This window comes from Gadus morhua, chromosome 11, assembly GCF_902167405.1.
Source record: "Gadus morhua chromosome 11, gadMor3.0, whole genome shotgun sequence".
Lineage (NCBI taxonomy): Eukaryota > Metazoa > Chordata > Actinopteri > Gadiformes > Gadidae > Gadus > Gadus morhua.
Genome location: NC_044058.1, coordinates 16,889,781 through 16,916,776, shown reverse-complemented (window position 1 = coordinate 16,916,776; position 26,996 = coordinate 16,889,781). Strand labels below are relative to the sequence as shown.

General features: G+C 51.2%; 1 protein-coding gene across 1 annotated transcript in view; it reads left to right on the top strand.

Moving 5' to 3' along the window:
• Window positions 1–26,187, top strand: part of znf407 (zinc finger protein 407) — a 69,995-nt gene extending 43,808 nt beyond the window's left edge. Inside the window, exon 7 of the mRNA XM_030370376.1 lies at window positions 24,275–26,187. Coding sequence (XP_030226236.1) covers window positions 24,275–25,356 — 1,082 coding nt within the window. The 3' untranslated portion in view covers window positions 25,357–26,187. The remainder of the gene's footprint in view (window positions 1–24,274) is intronic.
• The last annotated feature ends 809 nt before the right edge of the window (window positions 26,188–26,996 follow it).

Sequence of the window (26,996 nt, the reverse complement as noted above, 5' to 3'; positions counted from 1 at the left end):
GCATCATCCCACTACACACCCTCACCCTTTCCTTCGCCATGCACTCCAGTTAACGCCAGTTAACACAATTTAGAGTGACAGGGCCGATAGAGAAGGTTAGTGCTAGGATTATAACATGGGGATAGATGGACGGACAAGACGGATAGATGGACAGAGTGTGTGTGTGAGACGGACAGATGGACAAACGAGACGGATAGTTGGACGGAGTGTGTGAGACGGATAGATGGACGGACGTGACGTATAAATGGACAGACGAGTTGGATAGATGGACGGACAGACGGACAGATAAGACTGACGGATGCAGAGAATGGTTGATCACGTTGGCCATTCGTCCTCGTCAAAACAGCCACCAGAAACAAAGAAAAGTAGTAAGGGAAAAATATGGATTCCGTTGCCATGCCAATTTGGCTGCATTACTTTGGAAGGAACATTTGATTAAGTTTCTATACATGTTTTGTGTATATATATGCATGAACCTTTCATGCATATATGCATACATTGGTGCCCTTATATGCTATTATGCAGATGTGTAACATTTGCAAGATATGTGACATCATATCTTGTACATATAGCCTTTTTGATTTGTTTATGTGTGAGTGTGTGTGTTTGTGTGTCTTTTTTAGTATGTGTGCGTGGGTACGCATGTTCAGTGTGTGTGTGTGTGTGTGTGTATTTGTGTGTGCACGTGTGAGCATGTCTGTGTGTGTGTGTGTGTGTGTGGGTGTGTGTGTGTGTGTGTGTGTGTGTGTGTGTGTGTGTGTGTCTGTAAACAGATTGTGCTTCCCACCGGCAGGAGCAGGCGACACAGAGGAGTTAGGTGGGCGTTAGGTGCGGGGAGACCGGGGAGAGCCAGCGCCCCCCGTCACCGTAGCGTGGGCGGGGCAGGCTGCAGAGGGCTTAGGTTAGAGGGGGGGGGGGCTGTTGCTGTGGTAGGGGTAGGGGAGGGGATGGCGGCGGGGCCGAGCAGCGAAGGGCCCTGGCTGGGAGTGGGAGTGACACCTGTTCTGCCGCTGCCCACCTTCAGCACTCCCAGCTGCTGCTTTCTACCCCCCCCCCCCCCCCCCGCCCTCCCCACACACACAGACACACACACACACACACACACACACACACACACACACACACACACACACACACACACACCACACACACACACACACAAAGCGTCCTCCTCCACCGAAGTCCATCGAAATGGCTGGCAGGGATGGAGCATGAGGAGGAGCCGGACGGGGGGTGTGTGTGTGTGTGTGTGTGTGTGTGTGTGTGTGTGTGTGTGTGTGTGTGTGTGTGTGTGAGGGGGGGGGGGAGGGGGGTAGCTCCACAGATGTTGCTGCTGGAGAGGAGGTGGAGGTGTTCTGTCAGGACACGGACTCGGCTCAGACGATTAACATCTCCAGATTGGGACGAGGCTGGCGTTAACTCCATCCACCACAACCGGATGCCATGTGTGCACAATAGGTTTATGTTGTTGTTGTTGTTGTACTCCTACAAAACACTCTGCCTTGCCTGTACACACATCCAAACACACACGTACTCCTACACACGCACGCACACGCACGCGCAGGCACACACACTCACACACACACGCACTCACGCACGTGCAAAACCCGGCAACACCAGCGTCGGGGAGCGTGGTATGCGGAGTTGGCGGTGGAGGCAGAGGAGAGAATAATGTTTGCAGAGCCGTGGTTAACCTTAGCCCCCCCGGTGTCCCAGTATGTCGGGGGTCCGCCAAGGCTGATCTGTATGGAGCGGTTGTCTGTTGCCACAAACGAGGGGTCAGGGAGAGGCCCAGGCCCGGGTCAATAGGCCCAGAAGACCATCAGGGACTATCGATCGGGGCCGGACAGTGGGACCAACTCGGCACTAATTGTTTAAATACAACCATCACCCGCTCACACGCTCATGAATCTTACAGGCGTCACCGGCTCACACACTCATGAATCTTGCATCTGTTTTGTTGCCAGAGCACCGGTAGTTAATAGCCTTTGATTACTGCATGAGTGGTGTGTGTGTGTGTGTGTGTGTGTGTGTGTGTGTGTGTGTGTGTGTGTGTGTGTGTGTGTGTGTGTGTGTGTGTGTGTGTGTGTGTGTGTGTGTGTGTGTGTGTGATAAGAGGCAGTGGACCAAGGCAGCGGGGAACCGGAGTGTGGGGGGGGGGGGGTTCGGGGGAAGAGGGAGATAAGGGGGGGGGGGGGGGGGGGGGGGGGGGGGGGGGGGACCCTAAGTAGGGGGGCAGGTTTTCTCTGTTTACTGTGTGGTAAAGTTGCACATTTAAATAATATTTGTATTATTATAATAAGTGTGTCCCTGCGTGGGTTTATGTGTTTTCATTGTAAGTCAGCGCAGGGCGGGTACGGTAAAGCAGGGCTAGTGGGGGGCGGGCGGGGGGGGTTTATAGCGACATAGCAGCAGCAGAGTTTGTTTGTGGCTGGCTGTCAGCGAGGTGATGAAAGACACTTGGACCTGCCCATCCATTTCACATTTGCTCCAATCAATTATTCAACAGGACAGCCAATTAAAAATGAGGAAGAGCGGTCAACCGGCCAACCCCCTCCGCCTCCCCCACCTTCCCCTAGACAACTCTCTCTGTGAATAATTGGTGCAATTAATTTAGCATTGAGCAATAAAGTAGTTTTCACTCTAGTCTCTCTCTCTTTCTCTCGCTCTGTCTCTCTGTCTCTCTCTCTCTCTCGTTCTTTATTTGTCTTTCTCTCTCTCTCTCTCTCTCTCTCTCTCTCTCTCTCTCTCTCTCTCTCTCTCTCTCTCTCTCTCTCTCTCTCTCTCTCTCTCCCTCACCCACGTTCTCGCTCGCCCTCCCTGTGTGCCGCAGAGCCTTTCAACAGCAGAAAAAAGCTTAGCAATGTCATTGTCATTAAGTGCGGACACACACAAACGCAGGCACGCACGCACGCACAATACAAGCGCGCTCCATTTCAACACACACACATAGGCACACTCACAAGGGCGGTGATGCACGAACGAGAGTGCAGTAAGACCATTGTGTTGCCCTGTCACACGTACGTACATGTACAGTGAAACGGAGGCACACACACAGACATGTACACACTCACTTATTGAGAACAATACAGTCGGCCTCAGCTAGGTTTCAAAATGTCACAGTGGGCCTTTAAATTGCGACCCAGACAAAGGAATTATTCCATTTGCATGATTCCATACATTTCTCCCCCTTTCCGGCCCTTATCTACAATTACACTTAATTTGCTCCCGCTCCTTCTCAAGATGGCGCCAATGACGATAGTGACACCCATGGGCATGTGTCACACAGGCAGGCGTGTACATACACACACAAACACACACCGACACGCACACTCACACGCACGCACAGACGAACAAGCATACACACACGTATGCATATACATGCACACAGTAGCCCTTTCATACAGACATACCCGTGCTCCAAGCACAGAAGCGCACACACACACACACACACACACACACCACACACACACACACACACACACACACACACACACACACACACACACACACACACACACACACACACACACTGAGACATTCTAATACGTTCCCGCACACACTTGTACATGTGCGTGCTAAGGAAAGCAGGGTGTGTTGTGTGAGCGTGTGGTGTGTGTGGTGTGTGTTTGGGAGCGGGGTGTACAGTAGTGACAGCTTAATTCCACCCCAGCTTTGATTTATTCAATCGCAACACGAGGATTATGATGGTTGAAGCCCCCCGCCCCCTCCCCCCATCTCCCATCCCATTTTTATTGATCATTCTCCCCCCCTCGAATTTCCATGCTCTCCAACCCACCCACCCATCCTTAACACACACACACACACGCACGCACACACACACACGCATGCACACACACGCACAAACACACACACTCAGTCAATCGCTCACTACCTCACTCACTCAGTCTCACACACACAGACACACACACACACACACACACACACACACACACACCGTCAGACACTTCCTGGTCGTTGATGCGTGGCAGATTGGCAGCTGAGTAATTTGGCCGTCGGCGTTGACGGACATGTTGTAATAGGAAGACGTCTCCGAGTGGCATTACAACACAAAATTATTTCCAATTTACCAGACATCAAAAGTTAACCCCGCCCCCCTTTACACCCCACACACACACACACACACACACACACACACACACACACACACACACACACACACACACACACACACACACACACCAGTATATACAGGCACACACTAACACATCATTCAGAGCTGGGGTGTGTGTTTGTGTGTGTGGGTGGGGGGGTCACTGACACCACAACAGTGGATTTATGACACATGGGGTCTATAAGCATCACATTCTGGGCAGTGGGTTTCTTGTGTGACAAGCTTCATTGTGTTTGAAAAGCCTCTTCACATTTCCTCTTCAGTGCCTCTTCTGCGGGTGAGGTGGGGGGGGGGGGGGGACAGGAGATGGAGAGTGATAGCTGTATTTTTCTATTTTTTGTTCTACAATGCGTTTCCTACTCTGGAGTGTCGAAAAGATGATCTGGGTTTCTACACCCCCCCCCTCCTCATCTTCCCTCCTGGCCGTCATGCGTCCAACCTGCAGCTCCTCTGTGCCGTTGGGGGGCTTCCACGTTTAACCAGACAGTCACTCTCCATTCAGATGTGATGAACGACCCCTTCTGACCCATGTCAGACTGGCCCCCTCCTACGGGGACGCCCCTAGGTTGTATTAAGTAGCAGGTTGTGTGTTTAGCAGTAGGCCTCAGTGTCCTGCTTTGCTGCTCTTTTTGACGGACGTAGCCTCAGAATTCAGATTCACATCTAAAGTCTGTTGGTAGAAGGGCTCAAAGCTGGGTGAACAGGGCGTTTCTTTCTTTTAAATCGTTTTTGTTAAGGCCAATCATGTTCCAAGTAGTGGTAAGGTCGTAGTTTAATAAACACAAAATCTTCGTCAGACTGGGCAATTCAGAAATAACCGGTTAAAAATACTCTGCTCCTTGTAGTTTTTGGTTTCCAACCCAGGCTCTGTGCCGTCTCCCCCCATAAGTTCTGCTATAACATAGTAGGACTGCTGGATAAGAAGTTCTGCTATACCATTGTAGGACTGCTGGATCAGAAGTTCTACTATAACATAGTAGGACTGTTGAATTCTAAAGTAGACTACAGGTCAAGTATGGGCCATCAACTGAATTTAGGGTGGTTTGTGTCTCAGCGACAATGGAACACAGAAGGGGAATTCTGGTTGATTGTCAGTACCAATGTAAAAAAACAAAAAAAAAAACACCACTGTCAGCTAAGCTATCTATCAAAGTAAAGTGCAGCCAAAGGAAAAGTAGCCCAAAATAAGTTTGTAGTTTTTTGGCGTCTAGATTCCACAATTTCCGTGATGCGCAGTCTCAGTAGTCTCCGGGTGACAGGTGTGTGTGTGTGTGTGTGTGTGTGTGTGTGTGTGTGTGTGTGTGTGTGTGTGTGTGTGTGTGTGTGTGTGTGTGTGTGTGTGTGTGTGTGTGTGTGTGTGTGTGCCCGCCCCCCCCACTGGATCACAGCGTCTCTTTTGACAAAACTGCGGCTCTCTCCGGTGTCCCATCTAATCAGGGTGTCTTTCACTCCAGGTGTGTCTGAAGAGGCTCCCGTCCTCTCCTGTCTCACCTGCCTCCTCTCCTTCTGCCAAACACCCCGACGTGTGTGTGTGTTTGTGTGCGTGTGTGTGTGTGTGTGTGTGTGTGTGACAGAAAAAGTAAGCGAGATCTTGTATGGGTCCGTTCATAACTTAGACGGGGAGTTGGAGAGGGTGTGTGTGTGTTGTGGTTGGTGTGTCGGACTATATGTGAGCGTGCGTGTGTACACTCCCTTCGCAGTTTGAGTGTGGATGAGGGCGTGCATGTGTGTCTTCGGGACTATAGAGTGCAAATGGTATTTGTGTGTGTCAGTGTAGGACCATATCATTTCCACTGCCTTCCCAACAGACCTGCCCCCCCCCCCCCAACCCCCCACTCTCTCACCCTCACCCTCACCCTTACCCTCAGCCCAGCTAATACTTTGGTGGAGACGGATAAGTTCAAACTAAAAGCTCTTTGTTTGTGGAGTCATCTGGAGTGACAGCATTACACCACTTGCGTTAAGACCGCACACACACAGGCCGCACATTTTAAATATACATGTAGAGCAGCTTTAGGGGTTTGGCGTTTATGCGCACGTCTGTGTGTGTGTGTGTGTGTGTGTGTGTGTGTGTGTGTATTGTGTGTACATGTGTTGCATATGCTGTCTGTGCTTATACGCATGGTCTGTGGAGACTGGAGGTTTTCCCTGGTGGGTTACTGTATGCACCGCCGCACTGGGCCGTGTCCTTCAGAGGGTGACCACACACACACACACGCACACGCACACACACACGCACACGCACACATGAACGCGCACAGGTGACCTCGCAGATGCACACAGGTACACAAACGCATGCACTCACGCACATGGGGGGCGCACACACACATGCACACATACACATAAACACACGCACAGACACACATACACACACATTACCTACTTGTCACTCTTGGGCTCCACACATCAGACACTGGCAGCAGCTGTTATGTTAAGCGCAATGTCTGTCAATGTGTGTGCGCGTGTTTGTCCTGTGTGTGTGTGTGTGTGTGTGTGTGAGAGAATGTGTGCACGAGTGCCTGTGTGCACATATATGCGTCCGTCTGTGCCATATGTCTTCCTTTGCCAGATATGCGCTCGGCATCAGAACCCAGGAAGAGAAGCGAGGGGGCCAGAAGACATATTGTCCACCGTCTTCAGTGTGCTCCGTATCCCCCCCGTCTGCCACCAGCACAATGGAAATACATTCCAATAAGGAATGTGCATTTATTTTTAATAATGCAGAAAAAAAAACATATGTTTGAATGATTTCTTGTAGCCACCACACAAGTGTGAATGTCATTTTCTTTTTTCTCCCTCTCGCCGTCATATTCTCTGCATCTCTTTCTCTTTCTCTATTTCTACCTATTTCCTTCCCTCTTTCCTTCCCCCTCTCTCTGTCTACCTCTCCCTCTCTGTCTCTCTCTCCTTCCCTCTTTCTCGGTCTCTCTCTCTTTCTCCCTCTTTCCATCCTTCTCTCTCTGTCTCTCTCTCTATCTCTGTCTCTGTCTCTGTCTCTGTCTCTCTCTCTCTCTCTCTCTGTCTCTGTCTCTGTCTTTCTCTCCCTCTCCCTCTCCCTCTCTGTCTCTCTCTCTCCCTCTGTCTCTCTCTCTCGTTGTAGAGCGTGACACCTCATACGTCCTCTATTAGAATCCCCAGATCCAAACTTGTGGTATTCAATCATTTTGATTAAAAGCCTGCCGTGGACTCTAACACGAGTGTTGGGAGTGGAGCCGGGCGGAGATCACCCACCCCCACCTCCCCCACCACCCACCTCCCACCTCCCAATTCCTGCCACGTTTGAGAATTCATATATTTTCATAAACTTTTAACAATGTCAATGAGACATGTCTTCAATCTTTAGCCGCCGCCACGGCGCGGGCCGTTCAATCTTTCTTTAGCCTTTTTTTCCTTTTTTTTTCCTCGACAGAATTTGAATACGAGCAACGGTGTTATTAATGTGACAGTTCCTACGCAAGGGGTTCTCGTGGGTGGGGGGGGGCGGTGGGTGAGGATGGAGGTCTGGGTGGGTGGGGGGGCTTTATTAGTTTTAGTAACACGGTAAGAGCAGGGAGCGGTGGGTGGGGGTTGAAGTTGGTGTGGCAGAAAGAGGAAGAAGGAAAGGAGACGCATTTTGTTAGGTCAAATATTGCTTCAGGGCTTGGGAGGGGGGGTGGGGTGTGTGTGTGTGTGTGTGTGTATGAGAGGGAGGGAGGGAGGGAAGGTCGGGGGGGGGGGGTGCGTTGGTCCTTCTAAATCGAACCCGACGTTATCATTCTAATTCTGCATGCCCAATTAACATCGCTAACTAACCAGAGACATTAATTTCGCCTGTGGTTTCAATATGAATGAAAAAAATAAAAAACGGGAGGATATTCGTTTTTTTACGTGTGTATCACAATCTGTATCTGTTTTTTTTTATTGCTTTTGTTATTTAAAATCCTGGCCCCCGCCACCACAGTACCGACAACACCAGCGACAGTCACACACACGCACGACTGCGGTGCAGTCCAATCAATGCGGCTCTAATGTTGATTTATATCTGCTGAATGGGAGAACCCGGAGACCCCCGCGTGCCGGAGTCTGCCTCGCGTCTCGGTGGTCAGTGGGCGCTGACGTCGGAGTCCCTCGCAATCAACCAGACACAGATTGCGTCGCACCTCAAGTGTGTCCGTCACAGCGAGAGCAAAGTCTGATACGAGGACTCCAGCGGCGCTCCCTGGCCCCAGCAAGGGGGGATCAAGAGGACGACAGAGGGTTCTTTCACTGGGAACCCCCCCCCCCCCCCCCCCCCCCCCCCCCCCCCCCTTTCAGATACAATTGAAAGTGACCCCCCCCCCTTAATATCTAGGTGATCAACATCAAGGGGACGAGTTTGAGCGCTCTCTAAACGATCTCTGCGTTGATCAGGACCCCTCATGGCGGGAAGGCGGTGATGTCTCGACCGCCCTTGATGCCGCCGCTGGAACACGGCCTCGCTCCCCCCCCCCCCCCCCCCCCCCCCCCCTCCCCCCCCCCTCCCCCCACTGGCTTCGCCGCAAAATGGTTCATCGATGGTGGATCAATGTGCACTTCTGGAACGAATGGGCCGTAGCCGCAGGTAGCGGAGAGAGGGGGGGGGGGGGGGTCGAGGCGCTGTATCCGGTGTCCCTGACACGTGTTGGGTGTCCTGGATGGAGCCGGCCCGGCGCCTGGGAGGCAGAGCGCCGCTCCGCTGGCGTGTCCCGGCCCGCGGGCCGCTCTGTCTCCGGTTACGGCGGCGTGTGTCTCCACTGGGCTTGTTTCTCATCAGCGCAGACATCCAGCTGTCAATACGCATTCCTCCCCACCCTTATTGACCGCCGCTCTCATCCGGAGGACAGCGGTGCGTGTGTGTGTGTGTGTGTGTGTGTGTGTGTGTGTGTGTGTGTGTGTGTGTGTGTGTGTGTGTGTGTGTGTGTGTGTGTGTGTGTGTGTGTGTGTGTGTGTGTGTGTGCGTGCGTGCGTTCAACAAGGAATTTGACCCTTTAACCCATTCACATTTGTTATTAGCGGCAAAGCCAGACTGATCGTTTTGTGTTGCCAAGCAAAATATCTGTATCTGTGTGTGGGGGTGTGTGTGTGCGCGCCGGCCCGGGTTTTCCATGCCTGTGTTTTCGTCTGCACCTGTGCCCCAGATGTAACAAGCTTCCGTATTTGCTCACATCGGAGCTAATGTTGCTTCACACATAGCGCTGCATGTTTGCATGTCCATATCCCCCTGTGAGGATGTAAACTTCCTTGCTCTGCACAGAACCCCCCCTTTCCACCCACACACAACAACACACACACACACACACACACACACACACACACACACACACACACACACACACACACACACACACACACACACACACTCCCCTACCCGCCCCCCCACTCCCCCCACTCGCCCCCCTTCCCCTCGACCAGTGGCCTGTTGTCAGAAGGATGGATGGAGTCTGTCCCCCCGCCCCCCCAAATCCCCCTCCTCAACCCCCTTCCTCGCTAGAAGCTTCCGCCAAGCCCTGAGTACTAACCTGCAGGATAACACATAGACACAAGCACCCCACATCCCTTTTGGGGATTTAGATGGTGGGGGGGGGGGGGGCTTATGTGTGTGTCTGTGTCTGTGTATGAGAGGGAGTTTTTGTGTGAGTGTGTGTGTGTGTGTGTGTGTGTGTGTGTTTGTGTGTGTGCCGGAAGAGCCGCCGTGGTCATTTGTAACATCGGCACTCGTGTAGCACCTGCTTCCCTGAACCCAGTCAGTCAGGTAATGATGCAGACCGATGATGCTAATAAGACGAGTCGCACACCTCAACCGCCGCCCCACCCCAGACAGAGGCACGCGGGCCCGTGCGCACACTCTGGATACACACACACACAAAAGGGAAGCCTGTATAAATATTCGCTGAAATGTGTAACGGGACAGACGCACGCACATGCACACGCACGCACACGAGCGTACACAAAAACACACGTACACACAAACAAACGCACACTCATGTGTACACACAAACACACATATCCATGCACACGCATACAGACACGCAGACAAACACAGATATCACTGTACCCACAGCAGACGAGAGGGGCAGGTGTGTGCATGTTAGAGGAGAGGGTGTGAAGATGAGGGTTAGTGAGTGTTCATGGGGGTCTCTCGCTCTCTTTGTTTATCTCTCTCTCTCATTCTCTCTGTCTCTCTCTCTCTCTTTCTCTCTCTCTCCACCTTTTTCAGTATTCTCCCCAAGTCACACGTACACAAACATACAAACACATACACTGTCCAAGACAACGCACAGACATACATTACATTCAGGTAAGCGATTCTTCACCGAGTCTACTTTACTTTTGTGGCTAAACCTCACTATCTACACAAGAGATAGCACCATAGTAATAGAAATAAAAATGTGTTTGGTGCACGCATGTGGCCAAACTCTTCATTTATTCTTCCCGTACTCGATGAAAAACTGAAAATTATTACCTGGATGTCTTCATTCATGTAGCGATACTCTGTCTCTTTTTTATTTAGAAGATAAGCATCAGTGTTTTGTGTGTGTGTGTGTGTGTGTGTGTGTGTGTGTGTGTGTGTGTGTGTGTGTGTGTGTGTGTGTGTGTGTGTGTGTGTGTGTGTGTGTGTGTGTGTGTGTGTGTGTGTGTATGTATGGGGGCTATGCTCAAGGTACATGTATGGAGGTTTGTGTTTTTATTCGTATTTTTTGTTGTTATTCAGTGCTTACCGGGGGTATCTGATTTGAGTTTAGTTTCAGTTTGCTTGGTTTGATCTGCAATTCAGCCGTGGGCAACGTTGAGGACAGAGGTAGCCCAGTTAGTTGACGCCTCGTTAAATGGCGTGCTGAGACCCACACACACACACACACACACACACACACACACACACACACACACACACACACACACACACACACACACACACACACACACACACACACACACACACACACACACACACACACACACACACACACACACACACACACACACACACACACACACAAACCTCATTTTAGCTTTGGAACTAGGCAGAATTGATGGAGTCGTTGTGTTTATTCTGGCATTGTCAGCAGACCTCTCTCGCTCGCACTCTCTCTCTCCTTATAGCTTTCTCTTTTTAGCTCCCTCTCTCTCTCTCTCGCTCTCTTTCTAGCTTTCTCTTTTTAGTTCTCTCCCTCTCTTTTCCTCTCTCTCTCTCTCGCTCTCGCTCTCTCTCTCTCTCTCTCTCTCTCTCTCTCTCTCTCTCTCTCTCTCTCTCTCTCTCTCTCTCTCGTGCCTTTGTTTTTCCCCTCATTCTGGTTCTTCCTTGTTCTCTCCTGCTCTCTGTCTCTCTCCGACGAGGTAAACATATTTTGCAGAAGAGCTGACGGAGGGCTTGTTTTAACAACCTCAAGGTCAGCAAGTCAAAGTTTGCAGTCGTCACACTGTGTGTGTGTGTGTGTGTGTGTGTGTGTGTGTGTGTGTGTGTGTGTGTGTGTGTGTGTGTGTGTGTGTGTGTGTGTGTGTGTGTGTGTGTGTGTGTGTGTGTGTGTGTGTGTGTGTGTGTGCGTGAGTGTGTGAGTGTGTTGGTGCAAACGTGTTTGTGTGCACGCGTTTGTGAGTTTGTGCGTGTGCAGCAGAGTGGTGCGGCGTGGCATCACGGCGGCAGATTTATACCTCACAGTACACCTTCAATAATTCAATAACTGGTTTGTGTGTGTGTGTGTGTCTCCGCCCAGCCTTTCAGAGTGTCATTACAGAGGAGGGCTAAATGCCACCAGTCCTCTCTCCATACACCACCCCCTTTTCTCTCTCTCTCTCTCTTTCTCTTCCTCTGCCTCTCTTTGATGATCTTTTCAATTCTCTTCTTTTCTCTCTTGGATAATCTCTTCAATTATTTTTCCCTCTCTCTCTTCGCCTATTCGTCTTACATCACCGGACATCTCTCTCTCCTCTTTTCTTTCCTAATTGTATCTGTTTCACTCTCTAATTGTCTCAGGTCATTGGCTTGGTCCCCCGCTCCATCTTGCTACTGCCTCTGTCCTGTCTTTCTCCACTCTCACACAAATAAATGCAACCACACACACACACACACAGACACACACACACACACACAGACACACACACACACACACACACACACACACACACACACACACACACACACACACACACACACACACACACACACACACACACACACACACACACACACACACACACACACAGTATTGCATCTCTGCTGCTTTGCTTTCGGTAAATCATACAGCAATCAGCAGGATTCCTCCTTGTTCAAAATATTAGTATCATTGTGAAGATCAATCCAACTCAAATTCCCCCCTGACTGCTATTTCCCAGAAAGATGCTTTGGGAAACAGGTACTCAATGCCGGCTTCAAAACGGGAACCCATCCCAGCTGGGTCTTTTCAAAGACACCTGTTCAGTCACTGGACGCCCCTCACCCTCCGGTCATACAGAGCCCACCCATGGCGTCTGTCCATCCGATTGATCCCTTCTGTTGGTCTGTTCTGTGCTTCCACCTCTCCCTGACCCTGCTCCTCACTGCCTGCCTGGACTCTGTGTGTGTGTTTGTGTGTGTGTTGTGTGTGTGTGTGTGTGTGTGTGCGTGTGTGTGTGTGTGCCTTTCTGAACTGAGTGATGAGTTGTGACCCCCTCCCCCTCCTCCCCCCTCCTCCCCTCTGGCCTGGCGCCTGTGCGTCCTCTTCGCTCCTATTGATTAGATCTGAGGTTTCATACAGTAGGGCCGGTCACGTGACCCCTGTCATTTACTGTCTCTCCACCGTCTCCTGGCCATCTTACACCCACACACACTGACACACATATACTCCGACGCGTGCGCACACACACACAAAAACACACAGAGATACACACTAATATTTAGCTTGGCAACACAAAGCGATTAGTCTGGCCTCGCCACTATTAATGAACGTTCAAGGGTCAAATTCATTGTTACACACACACACACACACATACACATACACACACACACACACACAAAGGCACACACACACACAGTCAGACTAACATGCACACAACCAAGCACAAGAGATGCCACACAGGTAAATGCCGGCTGACTAGTAGACTTCAGATTCAGGGTTTTAGCGGTGTGTTGTCTACCGCCGCGACTTTAGAGACAGTGCCTGAATGACAAGGGCCTTGTGTGTGTGTGTGTGTGTGTGTGTGTGTGTGTGTGTGTGTGTGTGTGTGTGTGTGTGTGTGTGTGTGTGTGTGTGTGTGTGTGTGTGTGTGTGTGTGTGTGTGTGTGTGTGTGTGCGTGCGTGCGTGCGTGCGTGCGTGTGTGGTGAATGGGGGGGGGGTTATCATTAGCATTATTTCATAAAGTTCTCCCCTTCTCCCTGACATGAACCTCACGCAATAGTTTGTGTGTTGGTGTATTTATTTGTGTGTGTGAGAGGCGCTCCCACCTCTACCACTCGGTCAGTGCCACAGAGGGGCTCAGGTTAAGTGAAGTTGCAGGCTATTATACATCATTAGGGTAAGTAATGCCCGGCCCGCACGGGAAGAGAAATGGACACTTTTCAGATGGTCCATTCTTCACCGGCTGCTGCCTCAAACGGGGCCTGACTCCAGAGACACACACACGCACATGCGCACACACACACACACACACACACACACACGCAGGTGTGCACACTAGATGCATACAGAGGCACACGTACGCACACACACACACATGTGCATTCGCACAGAGAATGCTGCTGCTAACCAGCTCGCCTACCAAGGCGGGCGGGCAGTCAGTCACAAATCACCTGCCAATCAGGTGCTTTATGGGGGCTAAAGGCCCTTGATCACCTCTAGTCTGTTCCACCTGCCAGTCAGACCCCAGCAGCAGCAGCAGCAGCAGCAGCAGCAGCAGCAGAAGCATCAGTACTAGCGGCGGCGGCGGCCAGAGCAGGGAGATAACCACCAGCCTTGATGGATAAATGTGGTGGCTTCATTATTCGTAGCACTGCCGTGAAGCCTCTCGTGTGAAGATACATATGTTTACGCTAATGAAAAACGGCATCACAGCCACAGACGCCCCCCCCCCCCCCCCCCCCCCCCCCCCCCCCCCCCCCATCCCCCCGACACACACACACACACCTCCCCCCATTGGATAAGAAAGATGGTTGCGGGTTACTGCTACTAACTCTTTTCACCGTGAGCCAATGAGATCTGTGCTTTTTTTTCTCTTTTTTTTTTTCGATTCACTGACCAGACTCATTAGGGCTGGAGGTGAGGTGACGGAATTAAGAAAAAAAAGACGAGTGGTTCTTGTGTACAGAGTCCATTAATATCAATGTCCCCTCGGCCCCCATCGCTCTTCAGGAGGCCCGAACAATAATCAGCTGATGGCCAGAGACGGAAGCGTGGCTGATCACATTCCGACTTTGGCCCCTGCAAACAGACCCTGATGAATAAGTGGAAGTAATGGTGCCATCTTAGTCCTCTCACCCCCCCCCCCCTCCCCCCCACCACCGCTCCTCCCTCCCCCCGCTCCTCCCCCCCCCTCCCTCCCTCCCCTCCCCCCCTTTGAACAGCAGTGGGGAATGTTTGAGATTGTTTTAAGTTCTAAATGCAATTAAAGAGGGGAGGAGGAAACATGCACACATACACTCACACACATACACAAGGCAAGGAAAGCAAAGGAGAATATATTTCCCCAATTTTTTCAAATTAGAGCAGCAAAATTTCATTACCAAGGGAGCATATTTTACACAGACAATTACAAGGTTAATACATCTTCTACATCCCCCGTTAAAGCCCTCTGATATTTGTTCAGGGATTGTGTTCTTGTATTTTAGTTTAATTGGCTATACAGAGGGTAGACAGAAGGTCTGCGTTGCTGGCAAGTGTGTACGTACACAAACACACACAGACACAAACACACACTCGCAACCATTCGCACACAGGCACCCACATGCCATTTCAGTTCCAGTAGCATATTGCAGGCAGAGTGTATACGTGTGTGTCACTTATGCAGGCAGAAGGAGAGTTAGGGTCTGGCTTCTCTCTTACACAGATGACAGCTCTGTGTGTGTGTGTGTGTGTGTGTGTGTGTGTGTGTGTGTGTGTGTGTGTGTGTGTGTGTGTGTGTGTGTGTGTGTGTGTGTGTGTGTGTGTGTGTGTGTGTGTGTGTGTGTGTGTGTGTTTATATTATTGTCTGTGTGGGTGCATATAGATTTTTGTTATGCATATTTGTGCGTGTGCAGGCTTCTGCACATTGGTCATTGTGTGTGTGTGTGTGTGTGTGTGTGTGTGTGTGTGTGTGTGTGTGTGTGTGTGTGTGTGTGTGTATGCATGAGGATTTCATACAATTTTGGGGATTGTGTGTGTGATCGCATGGATCATCAAACCAACACTAGTCCCCTGATAATATTGCCGTAATTTCCTCACACACACACACACACACACACACACACGGAAACAGTGCAGTGTGGATGTATCCGTGGAGATTTCCTCCGTGCTTCCTGATGCTCGGTGGAAGTGCATTAGCTCTGACCGATGCTTTCATTCTTAACTGGTCTCCACTCGTACAAAGACTGGAGTGTCGGCCACGTCCACATATAGAAACGCACCGCTGACACAAAAACGCCATGGGAGGGTGAGATACACGAGCCAGGGTAAGAGAACAGGGGAGGCTTGGGAAAAATAAGATATAGTGTGAGAGTGATGCGAGGCGAGTGAGAGAGAGGGAGGGAGAAGGAGAGAATGAGAGTAAGGGCAGCTGGTGGTTGCAGGATGGTTGTTTGGCATGCCAGGAAGGGAGTGAGGGGGAGAGGGGCCGAGCAGCCATCAATCACTCCATCTGTGTAAAATCACAAGCCGACTGCAATATTGCTAAATATTTATACTGTCACGTACACACGGGCACGCAGATGAAAAGAGTCATTCATTAGAGGCCGTCTCGGAGACTGTCATCCTCCTGGAGATGGAGACTAGACAGCAGCACCTCCCACCATGGCTGCTACCTCGCTACTCTCTCTCCTCTGATCTTCTCCTTCCTCTCCTCCTCTACCCTCTTTTCTCTGATCTCTCTTCCTTCCTCCTCTCCTTCACCCTCTCTCTTCCTTCATTCGCTCCCTAACCCTCTCTCTTCCTTCCTCCTCTCCTTAACCCTCTCTCTGCATTCCTCCTCTCCTTTACCCTTTCTCCTCTCCTGCTCTCCTCTTCCCTCAGACACTGCACTCTTCTTTTCCCTTCCGTTCTCCTCTCCTCTTTCCTCTCCAGTTCCTCTCCTCTCACATCCTCTGGGTTGTTCCTCTCTGCTCTCCCGGCTCAGCTGGGCTCACAGGGCTCTGCTGAGCTCCCCAGCCCTATATATAGAGCCATCAGGACGATAAATATCTCTCCAAGGTAAATACGCAGCAAATATGGCAGCCAGGATCGGCAGCTAAGCTAAACAGACCTGGGCCGTGTGTGTGTGTATGTGTGTGTGTGTTTGCGTGTGTGTGAGTGCGCTAGGGAATGTGTTTTTGTGTTGTTGTGTGTATGTGGTTGGGTGGATTGCTTAGTGTGGTAGTGTTTATGTGTGTTAGAGTTTGTGTGTATTCACGTAATACAGTTTGTGTGTGTGGCTGGGTGGGTGGCTTTGTGTGCTAGCCTGTGTTTGTGTGCTATGGTGTGTGTGTGTGTCTATTCTTATAGGTTCTAAACAGGGGAAACGGGGTAGATATTGACCTAGAGTCGGCCGTGGGAGGAGACTTGGCTTTGATGTAGCCATCATCTGATCATCCCCCCGCCTCCCCCCCCCCCGCTGTCAAGCCTCAGTCCCACTTCACTGTGTCGGTCGGACCCTTCCTGTCTTTGTGTTTTGCCTCTGTCGTCCCCCCCCCCCCCCCCCCCCCCCCCCCCCCCCTGGAACACTCACACACTTACACACACACCGAGCTCCACGCACACACAAGTCTTTTCTTTCCACAGACGTCCTTATCATCATCCTCATCATCGCCATCTTTCACAGCGTAATTATGAAAAAGGGACATTTTTTTCCTTGTCTTTTTTTTTTTCTGCAGTTTGATTAGCGAAAGAGCTCTTATTCCCAAACTCACATTCATAATTAATCACTAAATCACGAGAGAGAGAGAGAGAGAGAGAGAGAGAGAGAGAGAGAGAGAGAGAGAGAGAGAGAGAGAGAGAGAGAGAGAGAGAGAGAGAGAGAGAGAGAGAGAGAGAGAGAGAGAGAGAGAGAGAGAGAGAGAGAGAGAGAGAGAGAGAGAGCGCTGTGTAATTATCCTCAGAACTTTCGATATCCCCAGTAAATCCAGCGAGCCGCTTGACATGGCTAATTAGAGAAGCAATCAAAGGTCTAACCCCAGAGACTTCTCAAAAGAGAGGGGGGGCTGGCGGAAGGCAGGACCAGACGGAGTGAAGTGAGACAGACTGACTGAGAGAACTCCTAATGGGCGGTGGTGTGTGTGCGTGTGCGTCTGCATGTGGGAAAGTTGAATGCTTTTGTTGTATCATATCTCTTCATCTCTCTATCTCTCTACGTCTCTACGTTGTGTATCTCTGTCTCTCTGTCTCTCTGTGTCTCTCAACATCTCTCAATATTTCTGAGTCTCTCTCTGCAGCTCGCTATGCCTCTCTCCCCTCATTCCCATTCCCATCCAAACTGTCCCTACATCCAAACCATCATATGTCTGTGATGTTTTGTAGATTAGATTGACAGTATGCACAGTTCTGCTTGTACGATGTTAAATCAGAAGGAGAGACGGCACAGAGCCTGGGCCCGAAACCCCCAAATTGAAAGGGGCAGAGTTGTTTCTTGTTTGCTGTTTCCAAGAGAAGCCCATTTGCGTGAGTTGAAAATTCTAAGAAGGGGATTTCAATGAGTGTATTTCTACCCCGTTAACACAGTGTCCACACTTTCTCTAATAATGTTGGTGTCCAGACAGGATGTTTTAGCTTGTCATCCCAGCAGGAGAGGTTTATTGGTTTATTGATCCAAGTTTGTGTTCGCTGTTAGCCAATTACGTGCTTACAGATCCCCGCCTCCAGCAGAATGATTGGTCAAAACACACATGAAGTGAAACATACTGAAATGCCCTTTCACCCATAATTGAGCTCAGCCATCAGACTTTATTTGGTTATTAATCTAGATCTCTACGTAGGTAGGCCTCCGACTCACACCTTCACCCCTGTCAGGCCCGCTGTGCTCTCTCCCCTCACTCAGTCTCTCTCTCTCTCTTGATTACGCTGTCACTCTCTCTCTATATCCCCCTCTCCCTCTTTCTTGCTCGCTCAGTCTCTTTCTCTCTCTCTCACCTGCTCTCTCTCTTGCCCTCTCTCTATCCCTCTCTCTTACCACCTCTTTCCAGTCTCTCAACCACACCATGACCCACTCTCTGTCTCTCTCTCTTTCGCCCTCTCCGTCCCTCCGGGGGCCCGGACCTGGGGCTCCTCGAGGGGACGAGGATGGAGTTAGTACCGACCTGAGCCGGGTCGGCCCCCGGCCGGCTCTTAGTCAGCAGAAAACAGTGTGAGAGGAAGCACACTGAGCTGCGTGTATGTGTGTGCGTGTGCGTGCGTGCGTGTGTGCGTGTGCACGCCCTTGCAGGCCCCATGCTTCTCACTCCGCAGGTCGCGGGGTAGCGTGGCGTGCCATGCATTGGGTTGAAGTGGATAATCTCCTCCCTTGGTTCCTGTATGCTAAAGGTTCAGCATGTGTCTTGTGTTCCCTTTGACACTCGGTTTAGCATGGCCTATGTGTCCATTAGCCCGCGTGTGTGTGTGTGTGTGTGTGTGTGTGTGTGTGTGTGTGTGTGTGTGTGTGTGTGTGTGTGTGTGTGTGTGTGTGTGTGTGTGTGTGTGTGTGTGTGTGTGTGTGTGACTGTCCATTGGTGTGTGTGTGTGGATGTCGGTATCCATTTGTGTGTGTGTGTGTGTGTGTGTGTGTGTGTCTGTTTGCCTGTGTTTGTGTGTGTTATTATGTGTTGTGGGAGTGGCGGGCCAGAGTCGGGCTCTGTCACTCTGTGCCCTCATTCTCATGTCTTTATTTGTCCTTGGGCGGCGTGGCGCCTGGCTCCATCTCTCTCTGCCCTGTCCGCCCTGTGTCAATCCTCGCGCCGTGTAATTGGTTGTTTTCTGGCCGGCCGGGGCCGTCCCCCCTCCCCCCCCCCGACTGGCGTTGATTCATGGCGTCTCCGGGGGTGACAGAGGCGTCTGTCCCCGCAGACAAATCAGAGGCGGACCTCGGCCGACCCGACTGGGCCCTGTCCCTGTGTGTGCACCTACAGCGCACGCTCTCACTCGCACACACACACACATACACACACACATATACACACGCATACACATGCACGCACACATACACATACGCACATATATACACATACACATACACATACACATTCATACACATACGTATACACGTACAAATACACATACACACACACATACACACACCCGCGCACACACACACACACACACACACACACACACACACACACACACACACACACACACACACACACACACACACACACTCAGGCACCCTTGTGCGCAAAAACATGTGCGCACACACACCCGCTCACACACACGCTCTCTCAAACATACACATGCACACGTGCTCTCACCGATACAAACACATGCACACACATTCATGCACACACAACCATAGCCACTCTGTCACTGACTCCATGGACACATACAGACCACTCATACATGCCAGTTACAAGGTTATATATTACGACAGTGTCAGACACAACCAGTCCCCTATGCAGGCCATCCCTGCTGACCTGGATACAAAACCTGACCCTTTATCTACTTAGCAGTGTCACCTTCAAAGCCACCAGTGATACACTACAATGCACACAAACACACACACACATGCTTTGACTATCTTGGCTGTAAAAATGTAAAAAGACACTAACACACAAAAGGCCATGTGGGTTTGTGTGTCTGCGTGCATGTATGTCGGTGTGTGTGCGTGTGTGTGTGTGTGTGTGTGTGTATGTGTATGTGTGTGTGTGTGTTTGCCCTCGCCTGTTTGTGCGTGTATATGTGTGTGTGTGCTCTCGCCTGTTTGTGCGTGTATATGTGTGTGTGTGTGTGTGTGCGTGCATCTGTGTGTGTGTGAGCATGTGTGCGTGCGTGCGTGTGTGTGTGTGTGTGTGTGTGTCTGCTCCGGGCGGTTCGTCCTCTCTCTTCCTTTAAGGCGACCGTCTCGTATCCATAATTGAAGGTAATGGGCTGCTAAAGGGATTGTAAAGGCTTTGTGCTGTGGTTAAAAATTGATCTTAAGCCGAGGCGTTTTTTCCTCCGTGCTCCTGCCTCTGACCTTGTAATTGATTCGGTGAGCGTAATATGTATTTTTTCCTCTGCTTTCCCCTCCCCTGTGCTGTAGTTTGATACAGTGTAATTGACTTTGCTGCATCGCTCAGGTTATGCATAGTGTGTGCAGTGTGCGTGTTTACAGATTGTGTTTTTTTTTTTTCTCTGTCTGCATATATGTATGTATGTATGTTCTTATGTATGTAGTTGTGTGTGTGTGTGTGTGTGTGTAGTTCTGTGTGTGTGAGTTTAGTTAATTTTGAGTATCGTTGTGTGTGTGTGTGTGTGTGTGTGTGTGTGTGTGTGTGTGTGTGTGTGTGTGTGTGTGTGTGTGTGTAAGTTAGTATAGTTTTCTGTGCGTGTGTGTGTGTATGTGTGTGTGTGTGTGTGTGTGTGTTTAGTTCTATGTATGGGTGTATGTGTATGTGTTAGCATAATTCTGTATGTGTGTGTGGGTGAGTGCTTGCTCCTCCATCCGCCCGTGTGTGTGCGTACGTGCGTGTGCAGGCGCTCCCCTATAACAGCCACTGTGTGTGTAGGTGTGTGTGCAGGCGCTCCCCTATAACAGCCACTGTGTGTGTAGGTGTGTGTGCAGGCGCTCCCCTATAACAGCGTGCCTGCGGTGGGTTCTCCCTGTTAGGGTCAGGACGGTGTTCAGGTTAATTCCTCTAACTGCTGGTAAGTGCTGGCTGACCGCTCCCCCGGCACTCCCTGTCTGGAGCGCCCCCCCCCCCCCCCCCCCCCTTGTCCTCCCTCCGTCTGTCCGTCTGTACTCACTAGTCCAAACCCCCAGCTGCAGGACCATCCATTGATCTGCTGATCCATTGATCAATAATAGCATCTGTAAGGTACACTGTGGAGGGTGGGCTCTCCCCCCTTCTGGTACTGCACTCATAGAAACACACACACGTGCACACACACATACACACACACACACACACACACGTACACACGTACACACGTACACACACAGACACACAGATTGTCTGGATGAGAAAGCCTGGACAATGTTTCCTTGATCTCCATCTTGTTGGTGCTGCTCTTGCTATTTGTATGAGTGATATTCATGTCTTAGTGCAAGGTTCAGTCTGTCGTTCTGTCTGGCTGTCTGGCTGCCTGTGTCTGTCTGCTGTCAATACCATATAAAAGCGGTATCATGTTAAGGCTGAGATTTCTTAGAGAATAAACTGCCCTATTCCACCCCCCCCCCCCCCCTGCCTCTCTCTGCGTCTCTCTCTCTCTCTCTCTCTCTCTCTCTCTCTCTCTCTCTCTCTCTCTCTCTCTCTCTCTCTCTCTCTCTCTCTCTCTCTCTCTCTCTCTCTCTCTCTCTCTCTCTCTCTCTCTCTCTCTCTCTCTCGCTCTCTCTCTCTCTCTCTCTCTCTCCCGCGCTCTCTCTCTCTCTCCCGCTCTCTCTCTCTCTCTCTCTCTCTCCCGCTCTCTCTCTCTTTCCCTCACTCCCTCATTCTCTCTAATTATCTCTCTCTTTCTGTCCCTCCCTCTCTTTCTCTCTTCCTGTATTGGCCTCTGGTGTGTATTTTGTACGGCTGCCTTTGCTACAAGGAGACTCACACTCGCACACAGATCTGTGTATCATCTGGAGAAGGAAATGACATCAGTGCCTATAGCTTCCCATTCCCTCCCTCCCTCCATCTCTCCTTCCTTCCTTCCCTCCCTCCCTCCCTCCACTCGCCCGCTCTCATCTCCCTCTTTATTCCTCCTTTTGGAGTCTCCGTCTTGCTTCAAATTACTGCCAATAAAGCAGTCTGTCTCTCTCTCACCCTCTCCCTTTTTCTCTCTTCCGCTCTCGCTCTCTCGCACTCTATCTCTCTCTTGCTCTCCCGCTCTCGCTCTCGCCCTCTCTCTCGCCGTCTCTCTCTCGCCGTCTCTCTCTCCCTCTCTCTACCTCTCTCCCTCTCTCTCTCCCTCTCTCTCGCCCACTCTCTCGCCCTCTCTCTCTCCGTCTCGCTCTCCCTCTCTCTCGCTCTATCGCGGTGCCTCTCGTCCGCACACTTCCTGTTGTAGGAGTGAGTCCCTCAGAACCCTCCAGAACATATTAAACAGGCATCAGCCTCTCGCCGGGGCCGCATCACACTGTTCAAATGTTGTTCTTCCACCGGGAGCGCGGGACTACGCGAGGAGATGGGATGTGCAACATTAACTTGATTCACGGCCGCCCGCGACTGAGTGACACCCCATAAACCTCGGTGGTCTACTGCCAGGGGCGCCCGTAGAATGCACCATCCACACACAGACACACACACACACACACTGAACACACACTAAAGCACACATGCACAAACACACAAACACACACATGCACGCAAACACATAGACACAAACAAACACACAGGGGTCCACAAAGGTTACAATTGTTAGCAAATCCGCACATATGTATGCAAAGGTGCACACTCTACACACCCACACACACACACACACACTTGCATCGGCTTACATGCAAATCGCATGGAAACGTTCTTCATGGTAACGTGGAGATAACGCCTTGGTAGCCATAGTAATCGCACGCTGCAGCACACAGGGCTCTGGCCCTTTGGCCCCTGCGCTTCAATACGGGTCCCGAGGTCGGTGTAATACATGTCACCTCCGCCACTCGGCACTCCCACGACTCCTGGAGTCACGCCACAAAGGGATGTCACGGCAGTCCGCTGCTGTTGCAGAAACCCCCAACCAGTGTTGTGTGTTGCGGTTCTGAACAAGGCTGTCCAGAGATCAGTCTGTAGGAGGTCTTCCCTGCGTCGACCCGGGGTCACATTATGGGACGCTCTAGAACGGGCACAGAGGGAGGAATTGGCCCCTCGAATCCATTTCAGAAATAGGGGGGGGGGGGATCAAAGCAGTGGATGGCAGAGCATGTTTAACAGATTGGTTTTCTTTTTTTCCTCCTATGGCTTAATTAGCGTATATTATTCTTCTCAATATGTTTGACATCGGTTCAATAAAGGGAGGAGGAGGTGTCATTTTAATTAATGCGAGCGTCCATTTATGTTCTCGCCCTCCACCTAAAACTCTGGCCTTGGGCCAAACTAACTCAGCCACCCCTGGCCTGCAGAGGGTAGCTGTGCGTTAAAATCGGAGCGATTGGACGGACCTGCTGTCAAAAAGGAAAAAGTGATCTGAACAAAAAAGGACTGTAAGGGCCTTTACCTTTCCTGCTTGATAAGATTCCAGGAACTTCAATCGGGGGTTCGTTGGAGCTTGACATTTACACGGGGACATTAAACACAAGACGCAGATCCTTAAAGATTTGGATCCTTTACTCCTTCCTTGTGCTATATTCTAGAATGCGTGTGTGTCTTCTATTCTCTGTTTTCATGCAGAGTTAACCCTTACATAAAGGGTTTATAGGCGCTGCCCCCCTATGCGCCGACTCCAATCCCGGTTACATTTTCTCCTTCTGAAGGCTCCGAATAGATTAGCCCTGAGCACGACTGCATCGCCTGAGCTTGTCGCAGTTTTTTTTTTTAACAATGGCATTTCTAACACCATTCTCGTCACCTTGGAGACGCCATGGCAACGTGTGATCGGAGGGGGCACGGCGTGGCTCAATTAGCACCAGCCGGTTTCTCGCCGCTCTCTGTCAGCGAGCCTAATATCTCCATGTGACTGTCGCATAATGCGTACATTACAGAAAAAGTGTTTTCCTAGTGCCAGTACTTTTCCGTAAGAATGCCTAAAAGATCTGCAGCAGGTGCACCCACTGTGAACCAGAATTAACCACATCCATGTCCTCAATGATATGTCAAAAATAAATCAATTACTAATTTCTCATCATTGCAAAAATGTGACTGATCGTCATACTTGTTTGGTTACTAAGCGACGCGTGTATTCATGTCCACCTCCTCTCTCTCTCTCCAGGCATCGTGTCCAAGTCCTACGAGTGCCGCCTGAAGGGCCAGGGGGCCGCCATCGTGGAGACCCTGGAGGCCCCCGGCTCCCAGGCCGGGCCCTTCAGGTCCCCGGAGCCCGGCGGGGCCCACGACGGGCCGGTCCAGCAGCTGATCATCATCCAGGGCTACGGCAACGGCGAGATCGACCAGACGGAGCTGGAGGAGTCGGCCGCCACCACGCTGCAGACGCTCGCCATGTCCGGCCAGGTGGCCAAGGTGCTCCACATCACCGAGGACGGCCAGCTGGTGGCCGCCACCGGGGACGTGGCATCGGGCGGCTCCGCCCACCTGGGCGCCTCTGGGGGCACGCAGTACGTGGTGCTGGAGTCCGGCGGCGGCGGCGGCGGCAGCGGCGGGAGGGAGGGCCTGCAGCAGGTGGTGGTGGCGGCGGCGAGGAGGGCGGCGGCGGCAGCGGCCGGGGAGACGGCGGGAGGACTTCAGGGAGGCATGGCGTCCGAGTCGGCCACCGCTCTGGACGCGCTGCTGTGCGCCGTCAGTGAGCTGGGGCAGCAGGAGATGGAGGTGCCAGCAGGAGGAGGAGGTGGAGGCGGGGAAGAGGAGGTGGTGGTATCAATGGGGGAGGCTCAGACGCCGCAGGGCGTGAAGGAGGAGGGGCTGGAGGAGCTGCAGCAGGAGGCGGAGGCGTCGTCCCCCAAGGAGGAGGAGGCGCAGAAGCCGACCAACGTCATGCAGGAGGTGCTGCAGTTCGCCGCCGCCCAGATGATGAAGGAGGGCCTGAAGCAGGTGATCATCAACAGCGAGGGCACCCACTACATCGTCACCGAGCTGGACGACTGCACCCTGCAGGTGGAGGAGGCCGTGTTCCAGGACACGCCCGAAGAGCCGGCGGAGGAGGGGGAGGAGCCGGCGGCCGTGGGGGAGGAGCCGGCGGCCGTGGGGGAGGAGCCGGCGGCGGTGGAGGCGGAGCCGGCGGCGGTGGAGGAGCAAGTGGAGGAGCAGACGGCGCCTCTGCTGGCGGAGCAGCTGCCAGGGGGAGGGATGGTTGTCTTCCTGGACGGCGCTCCACACAAAGTGATCCTGGAAGGGTAGTGAGGGGAGGGGGGTGGAACACTGGATTCTTGGGGTCGGGCAGGAAAACTGGTCTGCTGTGTTCTATGCAGAATAGAAGCAGATTCTGGTTTGGTGGGGGGGGATTGAAGCTGGCCCCCGCCCTCTCTGAGTCAGAGCAAATTGTTGAGCATCAGTTGAATTGTTTTTTTGTTGAAATGCATTTCTCCGATATTTAATTTGTTGTTATCCTCGGCTAAAGATAAACTCAGGTAAAACCTTCGCGCATTCTGTGTGAGGGTGGGTGTGACCCACCGAGGGATGGATGTTACGCACATGTCCATCTCAGTTACCACGGAGACCGTGGGAAGACAAAAAACAGAACTACTAGCAGCGACAGATCTTCCTTCAGAACACATGTTTTACGTTTGTGTGATGTTGTCCTACAACTTTCCTTCTGCCGTTAATTAGAAGTATTTTAAATTTGTTATAATGCGTGAACAATGAACACTGCGCTTAGCTTTTTCTTTTCTCTTTTTTTTATTGTTGACATCCTAAATTGAAACTCAATATACCAGTTTTTGTTGGTTATCAGTTCTTCAGTTCTTTAAAGGCTTGGTTCAATTCAGATTCTATTTCTTTCATTTTCGTTCTTGTTATTTTTCTTTATGAAATACAGCCATTTAAAACAATCTGATGTTTTAATCAAGCAGTTTGACAATAAACACTGAATAAACCCAGCCGTAAGATGCATTCTTTGCAGAATGTAATAGGATGTACAGTATATTTGTAATATTTAACATCAGTTCAAAACCTACCTTACTCCAACTCCTTTTTTTTTTTCGTTTCAACAATAAATCCTATTAAACATTAGTTGAATTTGTAAAAAAAATTATATGCTCAGACTCAACTTCTTTTTAGCAATGGCGCCGTTGTCTCTTTCTGTCTGGTCCTTCCCTGCTCATCTCCATGCAGCCGAGTCCACAACATGGCGGGAACAGTGGGGCTAACATCGCTCTATCTCTCCACCACCATCGCCACGCTCATCATGCGAGCCGGCACGGACATCACACCCATCAGGCCGTGCTTTCCCATCAGGCACTCCGATCACTAACACAATCATGATCATCACCATTATCATTATCATCATCATGATCACCATCATGCTAATCACCGCCCGCCCCCCCCAGCCAACCATAAGGCCCATTCTGTCTCTCTCACACACACGCTCACGCTCACACACATTCACACCCCAGCAGTATTCAGCACTGGAGGGAGAATCAATATTCATTTAGGGCCCCCTTACACAGGCCTCTGATTGAGTGAGTGGGAGAACAGTATGACTGCTGCAAACACTACGGCCAGCCGCTGGAAGCACGCACACACACACACACGTACGCGCACACAAACACAGGGCAACACGTATGTGCAGAGGGCATCTAGAGATCATCTCTTTGACACCGCACACACTGTAGGCATACAGGCTTGGCTAGTTTGGTGAAAGAAGGCTATGGCGTAATATGCGCGTGTCTGCTGCGTGGAGGAGTAGGCAGTAGAAATGAGAGGAGTGGATTGCAGATGGCTGCTGGGAGGTAAGGAAGGTCTAGAATCCACCGAGTTGGTGGTGGTAGAGGTAGCTGTGGAGGAGGTGTGGGTTGTGGTCGTGGTGATGGTGGCCGGTC